The sequence below is a fragment of the Lepidochelys olivacea genome (assembly GCF_965140295.1).
Source record: "Lepidochelys olivacea isolate rLepOli2 genome assembly, chromosome: 6".
Classification (NCBI taxonomy): Eukaryota; Metazoa; Chordata; order Testudines; family Cheloniidae; genus Lepidochelys; species Lepidochelys olivacea.
The window spans coordinates 38,476,931-38,492,288 of record NC_140416.1 but is presented as its reverse complement, the minus strand read 5'-3'; the positions used below and the strand labels follow the sequence as shown (position 1 = coordinate 38,492,288).

Below are 15,358 nucleotides of genomic sequence, written 5' to 3'. Positions count from 1 at the left end.
TCTTTCCCTATTCTTTGGGTAACACTTTGGTGGTGGCAGCATAAGGTCCAAGGACAAAAAGGTAAAAAAGTTTGTACCTTGGGGAAGTTTTAATCTAAGCTGGTAAAAATAAGCTTAGGGGGTCTTTCATGCTGGTCCCCATATCTGTACCCTAGAATTCAGAGTGGGGAAGGAACCTTGACACCTCTAATAATAATAAACCGTGCTTTCTGAAATTATGAACCACATATTTTTTTAGTTTTGCAATATCAGATGTACATCTGAGTTGAAACCCAGATGTATAATTCAAATTTGTAAAGTTAATAGGTCATAGGTGGAGTGTTTTCATGTAAATCTCTTTAATACATTGAAATAAAGAGCATCATAGTTTTTTACTTGTATAAGATAAGCATTGCATTACACTCATCAGTAAACTCATTCCCTCTCCAGCAACTAATCCAATAAATTAATTCTTATTTGTTACTAGGCTTTGCCAAATAAGTTTGAAAAAAACCAAACTGTTTGGAAACTCAACCCAAACCCAACCTAATCTTTTTGAAGGTTCAGAAAATTGTGCCAATATTTTTCAGTGTTCATGTTTGTTTATGCACTTAGGCATTGCTTGATTTTGGCCGAAACAGGAAGCAAGAAGAAACAAAATAGCATGGAAAAGGACATCCTAGTAGTATTATGCCCATCCACAGGTAAGAAATCACTTAAAATCTTGCAAGTGTAAGGGGACTATTGCCCACTTACTAACATTCAGTGGGGGTGTTTTGGTTGGCTAGATCCCAGTACTAAAAGGGGAAGGGTCTATGGGAAATCAGGTCCCTGAGACTGATAGTCCCCAAGAACAATGGGGAGAGGCCAATGCTCCAGGTCAGCCTGAATGACAGGGCGGGCAGGCTAATCAGTGAGTCAGGGGCAAGGGAGGTCCCATCCTCCGTGTGAGCTGGATTTGCCTGGGTCAGACAGAGTGGGGCCGAGCTAAGGAGAAAGCAGGGGCCCAAGCTGAGCTGGAGAGCAGAGCTGTGCCAGATCCAGAAGGACCGAAAAGCAGCCCAGAGAGAGCAGACCTGGTCCTGGGAGCAGAGCTGCAGTCCCAAAGCCAGAGGCACAGCCCAGAGAAAGCAGACTTGCCCTGGGAGCAGAGCTGCAGCAACCAGAGCCAGAGGTGCCAGAAAAGCAGCCCAGGAAGCAGGTCAGTGCTGGGAGCAGAGTCACAGAAGCAGCCTGCAGAGCAGACCTGTGCTGGGAGGAAAGCGGTAGCAACAAGCGGCAGAGGGGCCAAAGAAGCAGCCGAGGGAGCTGGAGGCAAAGCAGCAGAGACAGAGTGGTAGAGCTGGGGCTGGAGCAGTCCGGAGCTGGGTGCAGTGAGCAGCTAGGGAGACTGAGGGGGACCCTGGGCAGTGGGCCCAGCAGGCCAGGCTTGGATCGTAACCCCGATAGGGCAGGGGCGACACTGGGCAGAAGGGTCCTACCACTTAGAGCTTGAGAGCGTGAGGCCACCACCAGAGCAAGTGTCCAACCCACAGCATCCCTGCAGCACAGCCAGGGCCTGAGAAGAAGGCCTGGGACTTACAAGGAACAGACTGTGAACTGCCCTGACATTCCAGAGACACTGTTTGTGATGTTCCCTGCCACAGAGCGGGTTGATGTGTTTCCTTTAACCTTTCCCATTTTTCCTTATTCTTTTTAAAATTAATCATTGATTAAATAACTTGCATTTGCTTTAAATTGTACGTAATGGTCAGTGGGTCAGAGAAATGCCCAGTGCAGAGAGAGTACCCTGGAGTGGGGACACCCTACCCCCTGTCCTAGGTGACCACAGCAGGGTTGGGCGTCGAGCCCCCCAGGAATCCTGGGCCCAGCCTTGTTGGGGTTACAAGGACTCTGCCAGCTAGGAGAGTGGAAGGGGAGCCCTTAAGGGCAGGGAGGCCACTGGGTAAAGGAAGTGGGGGTGAGGACTTAGATCCTTTCGCTAGCCCACTTCACTGGGATAGTGCAGAAGCCTGGAAAGTTCCCCACAATAGCAGGACTGTTCCCCTGCTTACACAAGAACTTGTTCTGATGAGACTTTAAAACTGAATTCCAGACCAAAATGGTTTAGATACATTCTATCAACTATGCAAACAACTACGACCTTACATGTTTTTTTTTTTTGATGTTCATACATCATTCAATGTGTTCTTTAAACTGGGGGAACAATTTTTCAAACTTGTGTGCCAAAAGTTAGGTATCTAAATCAATATTTAGGTACCCAAACAACTGGTCTGCTATTCAAAGTGCTCATGCACTTAATTCTCATTAAAGCCAATATTCAACACCTCTGAAAATGAGACCAACTTATCTGACTGCCTAAACATAGATTTTAGGGCCCTGCTTTCAGTTCAGATGAGGTGCAGCACAAAGAGGATGTAATACTGCCCTGAAGAGTTAGTTTGGGGTTCTTCTATCAGAGAAACTCCCAGTGGTGTGAAACCAGACCTTAGGATGCCCTAACTTGTACGAGGAGCTGGTTGGAGCAGATGCACCTTTGCCTTACTCCACTCAGCTGCCCCCAGTGTGAGCTCAGTTGAGAATAGAGTCCTTAGAACACAAACTCAGGCACCCATGCTTGAAATTCTGCCTTTGAATCCATACATGTGAACACCTCACTGGACCGTATATTGGCCAAATTAAATAGATTTCAGCATTTCTGAAGCTAAAATCTGGGCTACAGTGCAAGTTTTTTTCCATCCTCTCACCAGCACTGTTCAGTGCATTTATCCTTCTGTGTTCCTGTTATTTATCTTCCATTGCACATCTTAGCATATATAGTTACCACCACATTCTTTTGTTCTTATCTTGCTCTCCATCTGCCCTCCCCACTCCTGGCGTCAGCTCATAGCTTATTTCATTCTTCCCAATTTCTGTCTATAGCTTCTAGTAGATCTGTCTAACAAAGGCACTAGCAATTTCACACGCCGAGAAGGTACACAACAGATACAAACAATGCCAATATTGTTGCCAGTTTGCACCTGTTCAGTATTTTTTTTATCAGCAAGTAATTTGAAAATATGTAAACTGCTGCAACCTGGATGTTCAACAAAAGTCCTTTTTTCTAGCATGTCCATCACTTACAAATATGAACAACACACATTCATTACAATGGTAGTGATTTTATAAGCACTTGCAGCGGTATATTTTATGTATCTATTTCTGCTTATACCTACATTTATGTAATAAGCTGTTATGAAGACATTTTGGATTACTTACAGAAATGAATCATCTTTTATATTCAGAAAAATTTCTTCTGTTTGATTTTCCTGCAGCTCCTCAGTTAGTTTTTCTTCAAAAGCCACAAGACCTCTATCCACAAAAAGTTTGGCTCCAGCAGCAATATTGCTCCTTACTCCTAAAACTAGAACTGAATGCAAGTTTACATAATGATATTTATTGCTAAATACTGTATATTTACACCATTATAATCAGCAGTACAAGTAGGGGGTCCAGTACGCCGTACCAGTAAGATATTTCTAGCTGGTACGGCATACCGGAAAGACACAGGAAGAGCAGAATGTGGGGCCGCTAGGCGGCCCCATGCCAGGAGCTCCTCTGGCACAGCTGTACCACCCCCAGCCCTTTCACCCAGGGTCTCCTCTGTCTGTACAACACCAGCCCCACTGGAGGACAGGGCTGGGGGCGGTACAGCCGCCGGAGGAGCTGCCAGCATTTTTTAACTAATTTATGTTTATGTTCTTTGCCGATTTGATTTAACCGACTGCTGCTTGGACCCATGATAGACCTAGGCTACTCAAACTGGGACTTTGCACAAGGTGGTGCCCATCACTGTTCACAGCCGCCAGAGGAGCTGCCAGCATTCTGCTCCTTTCCCCGCTGCCCCTCCCAATGGGGAAAGGAGCAGAACCCCCAGCCCTGTCCTCTGGCGGGGCTGCTGTCCAGACGGAGGAGACTCTGCGTGGAAGGGTGGGGGCGATAGAGCTGCGCTGGAGGAGCTGTGGGCATGGGGCTGCCCGGTGGCCCCATGTTCTGCTCCTTTCACTGCTGCAATTCCAAAGTCTCCAGCACAGTGGGAGGAGGACAGAGCCCCCCCCCCCCCGCATCTCAGATAAGGGGGGTGGATCATGGGGAGGGAACAGGGAGAGCGTGGGGACCCCAGGCTGGGGGCAGGGTGGGGAATTCTCATGTGGAGCGTCACATGAGAAGGTCATGTGCCCCCCGTTAGCTTCTGTCCCGCCTCCCGATCCCTGTACCGGTAAGACATGGATTCCACTCGCACCGCTGATTATAATATAGGTCTAATCACAAAGAGTAGCCAGCATGTTAGCACAACTGAAAGGAATGGGGATTGTGTTGTGAAGGGTATTTTGTTTTGTTTGTATTAAAACTTGAGAAAAATACTTAAATGTCCATGAAATTCAACCATGGTTTAAGAATGTTGATTTTTTTCACCAGTTTGACATACATTTCCAAACAGTTCTCTAACATTTTCTTTTCCATATCTTTTCTCTTTTGACCAAATTCTGAAGTCCAGATTCTGATCCTACACTAGCATCAATCACTGATATCAATGCAATACTCCCAATTTACACCCGTGTAAGTGAACCCTGAATCTGGCTGTGAACGGTGATGGACCACCTTGTGCAAAGTCCCAGTTTGAGTAGCCTAGGTCTGTCATGGGCCCAAGAAGGAACGGGTTAAATCAGATCAACAAAAAAAGGCAAAGAACATAAACCTAACATAAATGAGTTAAAAAAACCCTTAGTCCTCAGTGATTTCATCTCCACCTATTCTCCTGGCGTCTCCAAGGACTTAAAAGTCTCTCAGAGGCAGCCTGATGCGAATTCCTCTGGCAGGTTTTTATTGATCCCTTAAAGTCTCAACCTCTTCTACCCCTTGCTTCCGCTTCTTCCCTTGTTATACTTGGGCTTGCCCTCATTAGCTACAGCAGCTGGGGGTGTCTCTTTCCATAATTGAAACTTCTCACAGTTGAGGCAGAGTGTGGCTAGTTTTGCTGTTGGCAGACTGGGAAGATTCTTAACCCCTTCTTGCCTGTATTTTGTGCGCGGGTTTGTAGACCCCATCCCACTGTCTCTTGATTTGTCTCCCTCTGCTATATTTTTTCATTATAACTTTGTAGCTGTATCCTTAACTCCGTAAAGCATTCTCTGTCTATTGTTTTTTCTACTGATAATGAGAGTTCCACATGCATCAAGGGTATAGAACTTCTGTAGCACCTTCCACCCAAGGATCTCAAATACTTTAGAAACATCAATCAGTTAAGTCTCACACTATACGTGCGAGGGAAATAAGTATTCATTTCACAGATAGGGAACCAAGCCACAGGCAGGTTAAGTGACTTGTCCAAATTCACACTGCAAGACAGTGGCACAGCTGAGAGTAGAATTCTGATCTTTTAGTTTTCAGTTCTTTTGATTTAAGCATTCAGTACACCACTCTGTTTACTACTTCAATGGTTCATAGGTATTAAGGTTACTTTTTAGTAACTATTTCTCCTCTATATTGTAAAACAGAGACTTACTGTCATTCATAGAGTGAAACATTATTTTCCCCAGATGAGAGTTATTTTTATATAAGGAAAAAAGGCATATTCATTATGGCAGGGTACAAGGATCCTCATTTTCCTGCAGTCTAATGGTAACAATATAACTATGCCACATAGAATACCTATATGTCATATATATTGCACAAGGTATTAGTTCCCCTTTCAGCCTAACAACTTATTTTATCAAAATTTAAAAATAAATTAAGATTTGGAACATACTATGTATTTGCTTAATGCCTAAACATTTTTGGCTCTGAAATGTCAGCATCCTGACTTGGGCAGCTGGGACTGGGTCAGAGGAGGATCAAACATGAGGCTAACAGTAGCAGGGGGATCGGTAGTCAAGTTCCAGGCAGAGGTAGGTACCAAGGATCAGAATCCAAGTCAAATTTCAGGGTCTGGTTAGGAGGGAAGGTCAAAGCCATGCATTTAAGAACAGGGACCAGGACCAGTCATGGCAACTATAGGAAATACACACTGTTGCCTGGACTCTGTCTGAAATGCCCCTTAGGTTTATATAGGGCAGGGAGTCTACCAGGAGTCATGAGGTTGCTGCCTGTTTGACCCCTTGAAGTGAGACTTCCCATGGTCTGTGTCCTCAGCTGGTCAGGAGTAGTGGAGCACAAACTATTTACAGTTGCTGCTGGGTGGCAGTATGGAGTGGTCTACTGCCTACCAGCTCTGTAGGCTTGAGACCTAGCTGGCCTTATGTAAACACAATAGCAAACTACTAATGTTGGCATTGCTCTTTATTTAAGACGGGGCTCTGTGTTTCAGAGCTGATGCAGGAGTTGATCATGAGAAGTGGATAATATTTTTACCTAAAAAAATGAACTAAATCCTTAAAGGTAAGAACTTTGTGCTGGTTTATGAATTAGCAGAGAAGGATCAGTCACCTCTGCAGTATGGTGGATCTATGTTTGGGGAAGAGGTTGGTCAGAGTCAGGGGGACACGCATCAATTCCACACCACCCTGACAGGGAATACTTGGAGAAAGTTAATACACACAGAAGGCTTAATTTATAGACTGGTGCTTTTAGATATGTTAAAATTACATTTTTCAAAGACACATTATTTGCTAATAACTTCTGTACACTTTTTGGTAAGATGTTATTACACTGTATGTAAAGTATGCTCAGCTTTCCATTTAATAAGGTATGACAATTCTTGATTATTAATTAGATACCAGTTGGTTACTGAACTATAGTTATTGTTTAGATAGAACCTAATCCTGCAAACTCTTAGTCACGTGAGACATTGGTACTGCTCATACGATTTGCATGGGTGAGACTTTGGAGAAGATGACCTTTATGCATTTTGTAGTACATATATTTCTATTATGTGATGTTACTCCTATATGGATGTCTTTTAATAATAAAATAATAATTATTAATAATAAATTAATAAATTCATATTTGGCTTTCTTTACATTAATATTAAATATTTATTGCCAAGAGCAGACACCAATGAAGATAGTTTCCTTTTAGTGTTTAAAGTGGCTGAGGATGCTGTAGTTTTATTACTGAACATAAAGAAGATAGTTCTAAAGACGCTTCTAAACCCTGGCACAAACAGGGCAGCCAGTCCTGGTCTGAACGCGCCTGTAATCCTGTGCATGGTATTCCATGGGATACCTCCAAATCTTGTGCAGATATTGGATTTCCTTTGGATTCAACCCTTAATGGCCTGGCATGGTGAGTATGTTGTCTAAACTCCCAAAACCCCTCCTGTAATTTAACCCCACCAACGCTGATCTAATTCCTGCAGCAATAAACAACTTCCAAAGCTTTGCTAGTATCCAAATTCAGAAACAAGTACACATTTCAGACAATCACAACTATGCAAGCAGATCATGCCACACAGGGGAAGGTAATATCCACACAAACTGGATATCCTACATAAAGAATCAAATGAGATGGAAAGTACAAATGCATGTGCCACGTATGGAGACTACTGTGGAAAACATGACTAGATACCTAGAAAAGAAAGATTAAACCACTGACAGGCAGGTGGGTGGGAGACCCTCAATATTTTTAAGTGGAGTGGGAGAAAGGCTACTTCTATTGGTAGTGATCTAATCAATAGTTCCAGTATTGGAGATGGCAGAAAGGATTAGCCAATATGCAGAATTGTAGGGGGGGGTGTCTCTCTTACACTACTTTTAGATGGGCATGTGAATTACTTTGATTTTTCTTTCATGCTGGACTTTACTGTCCATAAACTCCTATGAATAAAAGTAAAATTATCTGTGTCTTTTCTATAGATGATTATTCTGAGAGTGTGCTGTAGTATATAGAATTGAAGACTGGGAATACAGGACTACTGGGTTCTAATCTTGGCTGTGCCACTGACTTGCTGTGTGACCTTACACAAACCATATAACCTCATTCTACCTCAGTTTACCCATTTCTACTTTCTTTCTACAGTCGGTTGCTGTGAGATCCTTATATATACAAGTGCAAATTATTTCTCTCATCTGCATCTGAAATACTGATTTTAACACTCATACATTTTCACACAAAAGCAGCTATTTCTCCAAAAATATTATGAGGACATATTGAGACAATAATTCCCAAGTGCAGTAAAATAACTAAATGCTTACCTTCAGGGTTACGCATGATACAGTAGGCATGAATTGCAGATATATCTGATGCTAAATTATCGAGTAGGAGACTTTTTTTGTGCTGGGCCATAGTCAAGTGTGGATCAATCCATGGTTCTCCACATGACACATATACCTGTAACAAAGACAACTTATTAGCTTCATATTCACATGAGGAGATATCAAATACTATGTTCAATACATAATATAATTATGACTGAAAAATACTAATAGCAGCTCACTTATCACCTTGTTCCCATAGTAAAAATGAAATAATAATACAGATATTTTAAACATATCAGTGAAATCTAACAGTCAAGGTAATTGAAAAGTAGTTCTTTTGCATCAAATGTTAAATTAAAAAGGAGAGGACAATTTGCCTTAAAAATAAGATGTCAAAAAATTAGGCTTTCAAGTTTAAAAGACCTTTTAAACTTGTCTGTACAGGTGAATTTATAGAGTATATTCAAGTCAAGGTCATATGCACTGTAGACATACAAGAAACCACTAGTGCTTAATTATTCTACCTTAGACACCTAATTGACTCTCAGAGGGGTAGCCGTGTTAGTCTGGATCTGTAAAAGCGGCGAAGAGTCTTGTGGCGCTTTATAGACTAACAGACATATTGGAGCATAAGCTTTCGTGGGTGAATACCCACTTCTTCTTCAGATGCATGTAGTGGAAATTTCCAGAGGAAGGTATAAATATGCAAGCAAGAATCAGGCTAGGGATAAGAAGGTTAGTTCAGTCAGGGAGGATGAGGTCCTCTTCTAGCAGTTGAGGTCTAAATGCCGAGGGAGGAGAAACTGCTTTTGTAGTTGGCTAGCAATTCACAGTCTTTGTTTAATCCTGAGCTGATGGTGTCAAATTTGCAAGTGAACTGAAGCTCAGCAGTTTCTCTTTGAAGTCTGGTCCTGAAGTTTTTTTGCTGCAGGATGGCTGCCTTTAAATCTGCTATTGTGTGTCCAGCGAGATTGAAGTGTTCTCCTACAGGTTTTTGTATATTGCCATTCCTAATATCTGATTTGTGTTCATTTATCCTTTTATGTAGGGACTGTCCAGTTTGGCGGATGTACATAGCAGAGGGGCATTGCTGGCACATGCTGGTGTATATTACATTGGTGGACGTGCAGGTGAATGAACCGGTGATGGTGTAGTTGATCTGGTTAGGTCCTGTGATGGTGTCGCTGGTGTAGATATGTGGACAGAGTTGGCAACGAGGTTTGTTGCATGGATTGGTTCCTGAGTTAGAGTTACTATGGTGCGGTGTGTCATTGCTGGTGAGAATATGTTTCAGGTTGGCGGGTTGTCTGTGGGTGAGGACTGGTCTGCCTCCCAAGGCCTGTGAAAGTGAGGGATCGGTGTCCAGGATGGACTGTAGATCACTGATGATGCATTGGAGAGGTTTTAGGTGAGGAGACTGTATGTGATGGCCAGTGGAGTTCTGTTGGTTTCTTTCTTGGGCTTGTCTCGCAACAGGAGGCTTCTGGGTACACGTCTGGCTCTGTTGATCTGTTTCCTTATTTCCTCGTGCGGGTATCGTAGGGTATCGTGTGGGTATCATACTGCATGAGGAAATAAGGAAACATCATGTGCCAGCAATGCCCCTCTGCTATGTACATTGGCCAAACTAGACAGTCCCTACGTAAAAGGATAAATGGACACAAATCAGATATTAGGAATGGCAATATACAAAAACCTGTAGGAGAACACTTCAATCTCGCTGGACACACAATAGCAGATTTAAAGGCAGCCATCCTGCAGCAAAAAAACTTCAGGACCAGACTTCAAACAGAAACTGCTGAGCTTCAGTTCATTTGCAAATTTGACACCATCAGCTCAGGATTAAACAAAGACTGTGAATGGCTAGCCAACTACAAAAGCAGTTTCTCCTACCTCGGCATTCATACCTCAACTGCTAGAAGAGGACCTCATCCTCCCTGACTGAACTAACCTCCTTATCCCTAGCCTGATTCTTGCTTGCATATTTATACTTTCCTCTGGAAATTTCCACTACATGCATCTGAAGAAGAAGTGGGTATTCACCCACAAAAGCTTATGCTCCAATAAGTCTGTTAGTCTATAAGGTGCCACAGGACTCTTTGCCACTAATTGACTCTCTCTCTCTCTCTCACACACACACACTGTTTCTCTCCCTGCATGCGCACACACTGACGAAGAAAACACAGTTTCACAGCAGTTTTTAGAAATCCCTGGCACTGTTTCAGAATCTCCGTTCACTGCTTAGGTCTGTTGGGTGTTTTAAAGGAAACTGCCATTTTCATGGTACTTGATTGACTGGAGCTGCATTTTATTAAACAAACTAAGATCCCAATTTTTCATCAGGATCTGTTAATATTGACCTTGCAGCTACAGGAGTCTGCACAGGTGCAGGGGTTCATGTGAGCAGATCCCCTTGCAGGTTTAAGACCTACGATGAAATTCTGGCCCTATTGAAGTCAAAGGGAGTTATACCTAGGATGTCCCTAGTCTAGAAATACTTTAAAACATAGAGGAGATTCTGATAACTACATACAACTAAAATGAAAAATCAGTAACATTATCTTAAACATAATTTAAAAAACATGAATTCAATAGGAAGCCAGCATCAAATAGGGTAGAAAGCTACCATCTTGACAATGTAATGATGCATCTAAAGAGGTCATCCTGCAAGGTGCCATTCTACTTTGATTTTCCCATTAGAAAGTGCTTTGACAATGGAAACACTACAAGGTAAAAGCCAGGTAACAAAGCCCTCAGTCCTCAGGTAAAAGCCAGGTAACATTCTTAAGTAAAAGCCAGTTCTTTTGGCTTGCAGGTCCAGAGACAATATAAACAGGCATTGGTCAGAATGGCAATGATCTCATACGATATTAGATAAAGGTATGTTTTTGGGAAATGGGGTTGTGGTTTCTCTATTTTTGCCTGCATTACTTTAATTTGTTTAGAAACTGTGATCATTGTTTAATTGTTTATTAATCCACAAATGGTGATGATGCCTTAATGAGTGGGGAAGGGGAGAAAAAAAGTGAGTAGAGTCAGCCACTGAATCAAATGTTGCTACACTGGGCCCACTGTATGCCATAGCACACACAAACAAAGAGCTAATGTAAGATAGTGTCTCCACTGTACAGGAATACAGCATTCTGAATTAATATCATTACTTGAGTTGCCATCTTATAAAATCTTTCTTACCAGCTGATCTCTCCCAAGGTCTTTCAAAAGAAAGAGTTCCATGCCTTTTTCAGTGAATAATCTTCGAGCAGCAGTGGGTAAATTCAACATCGCAGTACATCTTTAATAATGGAAAATAGACATACCCTTCTGCATATGTTGGATATGGGGACATTAATTAAGTTATGTAGACATCTTTTTAAAATTTTTCAATTATAAAGAATATTTGCAAATGTAAAAACATGTTAAGCATATTGTTAAGCACTGACAATAAACTTAGCACTTTTAGAACTTAGGTACTTTTAGCTGACTTAGCCACAGGATAATGAGGGAAGTACTCAACCTGATGACACTTGCTACCAAATTCCTAATTTTAATAGATGTGTCAAGGTTCCTTCCCCACTCTGAACTCTAGGGTACAGATGTGGGGACCTGCATGAAAACCTCCTAAGCTTACTTTTACCAGCTTAGGTTAAAACTTCCCCAAGGTACAAACTATTTTACCCTTTGCCCTTGGACTTCCACTGCCACCACCAAACTTTATCTGGGTTCCTGAAAAAACGTAGTTTGGAAACGTCTTTCCCCCCAAAATCCTCCCAACCCTTGCACCCCACTTCCTGGGGAAGGTTTGGTAAAAATCCTCACCAATTTGCATAGGTGACCACAGACCCAAACCCTTGGATCTTAGAACAATGAAAAAGCATTCAGTTTCCTTAGCAGAAGACTTTTAATAGAAGTAAAAAAGAATCACCTCTGTAAAATCAGGATGGTAAATACCTTACAGGGTATTTAGATTCAAAACATAGAGAATCCCTCTAGGCAAAACCTTAAGTTACAAAAAAGACACTTAGACAGGAATATTCATTCTATTCAGCACAGCTATTTTCTCCGCCATTTAAAGAAATCGTAGCCTAGCACATACCTAGGTAGATTACTTACTAAGTTCTAAGACTCCATTCCTGTTCTGTCCCCGGCAAAAGCATCACACAGACAGACACAGACCCTTTGTTCTTCTCCCTCCTCCCAGCTTTTGAAAGTATCTTGTCTCCTCATTGGTCATTTTGGTCAGGTTACATTTAGCTTCTTAACCCTTTACAGGTGAGAGGATTTTTCCTCTGGCCAGGAGGGATTTTAAAGGGGTTTACCCTTCCCTTTATATTTATGACAAGGTGTATTGTATTAAAGCATTGAACTATGAGTTAAGAATATACTCCAATGAGTCTTGCTTTAATTTTCCCCTTTAAAATAGCAACATCAAATGTATTTTCTATATTTTCAACTAACATCTCTCCTTTATACTGCCATGATTCAAAATCTATTCAAGTCAGTGGGAATACTACTGTTGTCTTGAATGGCCTTTGAATCTTGTCCTCTGGCCCTGATTCAGGACAGCACTTAAGCACATACTGAAATGCAGTCCTGAACAGGGATGGTCTTAAGCGCTTTCCTAACCTGGGGCTTATGTGCTTACTACTAATGTTTTTTTTTAAATGACCTGTTGTCACCTTTAATGAAAACAACTGTACCCATTACCTTTTATAGAGGTTATTTAGAAATAAAATTATATGAATGAAAACACATAAGCAATTGTATTAGATGATTTTAAAGTGAACTACAATAGTGACACTACTCATTTCCTGAGTAGGTTATGAGACATAAACTATAGATATAAACAATGAGGTCTGGGACACGTTCAGTCTTCTGAATAGAAATGGATATCATGCTCAAAAATGTCAACATGGTATTGCCTTCATTTTTAGTATAAAAATGCACATTTGCAAGTTTTAAATACAGATAACAAGGAGTTATTGTGCCTCAGATGATAGATTTCATAGCAAATTATCTAGCATTCATTTAATTTACAAAATATATTTACAATAGGCCAAATCTATTTCTAGTATAACTTCTCTAAAAACAATTCCAGTATGACAGGATATCGATATATTAATGGAAAATAATATATGCATTTGAATGTTTACTTGTCCAAAAAGTGCTGAAATTCTATCTTGTATATTTCCATTCCAGGGTCTGCATCAGGATACATTTTCTGGTTCTCCTTTGTTTTCTGTTTCTTTTCTGGATGAGTATGTCTAAAGCAAATGAATACACTTTTAATTGGCACAGTGTGCAAACTCTCAGTTATGCAAGTGCAGTCTGGTTTAGAGACTCAAAAGTGTGAAAAGATTGACTTGTGCATTTTTCAGGGTCAGGAGCACACTTTACATAGAAAAATAAAACATCCCTATGTATCTAATTTGGCAAGTTTTACAATTAACTTAGTCACATTTGTGAAAACTGGATTTTTCTACATGGTTGCCAATTAAATGCAAAGCTTTACTGAATACAGTGGAGCTGCATCTTAGGTTCTAAAGTCAGCGTGTAAGGTGAAAATTGCGTATAGTCAAAATTATCCTTGAAAATCCCTTAAATCGCCCATACAGTGCAGTGTACTGTACATGGTTGTACAGTATATAATAAAGCGTACATATGTAAAATATAATTTTACAGTACCCTATTTTTAATTATAGGGGGTAATTACAGGGGTCATTGATCCAGGAGACGGAAAGCTTGGGTGACGGAGAGCGAGTCTTAGACAAAGTGGTTGGCTCTGGTTCAGCTTGAGAAGTTGATTGCGTAAGCTCATCTGCTGCTGGTTGTTTTTCCTTGAAAAACATGGTGATCGGCAACTGTCACTGTCATTGTCTCTTGAGCTGCTCAAACATTTCTTGATATGGTCTCAAATCGTCCGTAATATTACATGTCATTGAGGCTTCATTCCATGGAGGGATCGTATTCAGAAATTAAATCATTCAAGTGTTTCACTGCTTGGAACACTTCAGCAAATTTATGAAGATTCCAACTTGCTGGCTCTGTTTGTCGTCATTATCTTCGTCTTCTGTAGATGATTTTATGAGTTCCTCTAACTCTTCGTTAATCAACGTTTCTCTATGGCTCTCAATTAATTCTTCAGTTTCTTCCTCAAGGATGTCAACAAAACCATTACCACACACTTGCCTGGCCACCTGAACAATGTGTTTCACTTCTTTGTCAATGGATGGGAAACCCTTAAAATCATTCACACATTCTTTCCGTAGGTTTCGCCAACATGCATTGACTGTTTCAGGCTTGATTGCATCCATTTCCTGTTTAATATAAGTGATGCAATCGGCAATGTTGAAGGACTTCTAACACGCTAAGATTGGGATCAGCATCCATAGCGCTACGTATCCATGAGAACGTAAGCCTCATGTACATGGTCTTGGAACAGCGAATCATGCCTTGGTCGAGAGGTTGGAGGATGGAGGTGGTATTGGGGGGGGAGAAAGACAACTTCAATGTCGTTATGCGCAAACTGAGTCCTGCAGGGTGGCCAGGAGCATTGTCTACGATCAGCAACACTTTAAGTTCTGCTTTGAAGCCAGGGGCTTGTCTTTCTGATTTTGAAGTGTAGGTGTGGTTGGGCATTTTTTTTTTCAGAAGAGCCCAGTCTCATCAGCATTAAAAAGTTGTTCTGGAAGATAGCCCTTTTCTTCTATGATTTTCTTTAATTGTTCGGGTAGGCTTTTGCTGCCTCTTCATTGGAAGATGCAGCTTCACCAGTAGTCTGCAAGTTTTTGAGGTTGAAGCAGTTCCTAAAATTGTTAAGCCAACCTTGGCTGGCTTTGAATTCCTTCTCATCAGAAGGCTGTCCCTCTTCGGTGGGAGGTTTGAACAGCGCATAGAAGCTAAGAGCCTTTTCTCGCAATGTGTTGCCATTGATAGGCACACATTTATGGTTCATGTCTTCCAGCCATAAATTTAATGCCTTTTCAGTCTTCACTAAAGTCCTATCATGCACCTGGCTCGTCACCTTAGCAGTTATTGGAGCACTTGATGCCACGGCTTGATGAATTTCTCTCTCGAATCTTGATGGTATGGATGCTAGATTCGTTGTGGCCATACTTACGTGCCACGTTGGAGACTGGCATACTGTCTCTCAATAAGTCCAACACAGCCAGTTTTTCCTCCAGTGTTGGAACAGATCACTGTTTCTT

General features: G+C 41.5%; 1 protein-coding gene and 1 long non-coding RNA gene across 2 annotated transcripts in view; one reads left to right on the top strand and one right to left on the bottom strand.

The window, feature by feature from the left end:
* DCDC1 (doublecortin domain containing 1) overlaps nt 1-15,358 on the bottom strand; it is a 418,510-nt gene that overhangs the window by 50,941 nt on the left and 352,211 nt on the right. Inside the window, exons 23-26 of the mRNA XM_084631193.1 lie at nt 13,304-13,414; nt 11,346-11,445; nt 8,151-8,286; nt 3,238-3,388 (exon numbers count right to left, since the gene is read on the bottom strand). Coding sequence (XP_084487319.1) covers nt 3,238-3,388; nt 8,151-8,286; nt 11,346-11,445; nt 13,304-13,414 — 498 coding nt within the window. The remainder of the gene's footprint in view (nt 1-3,237; nt 3,389-8,150; nt 8,287-11,345; nt 11,446-13,303; nt 13,415-15,358) is intronic.
* Nucleotides 601-15,358, top strand: part of LOC311522168 — a 29,976-nt gene continuing 15,218 nt past the window's right edge. The window contains exon 1 of the long non-coding RNA XR_014712064.1: nt 601-683. This is a non-coding gene — a long non-coding RNA (uncharacterized lncRNA). The remainder of the gene's footprint in view (nt 684-15,358) is intronic.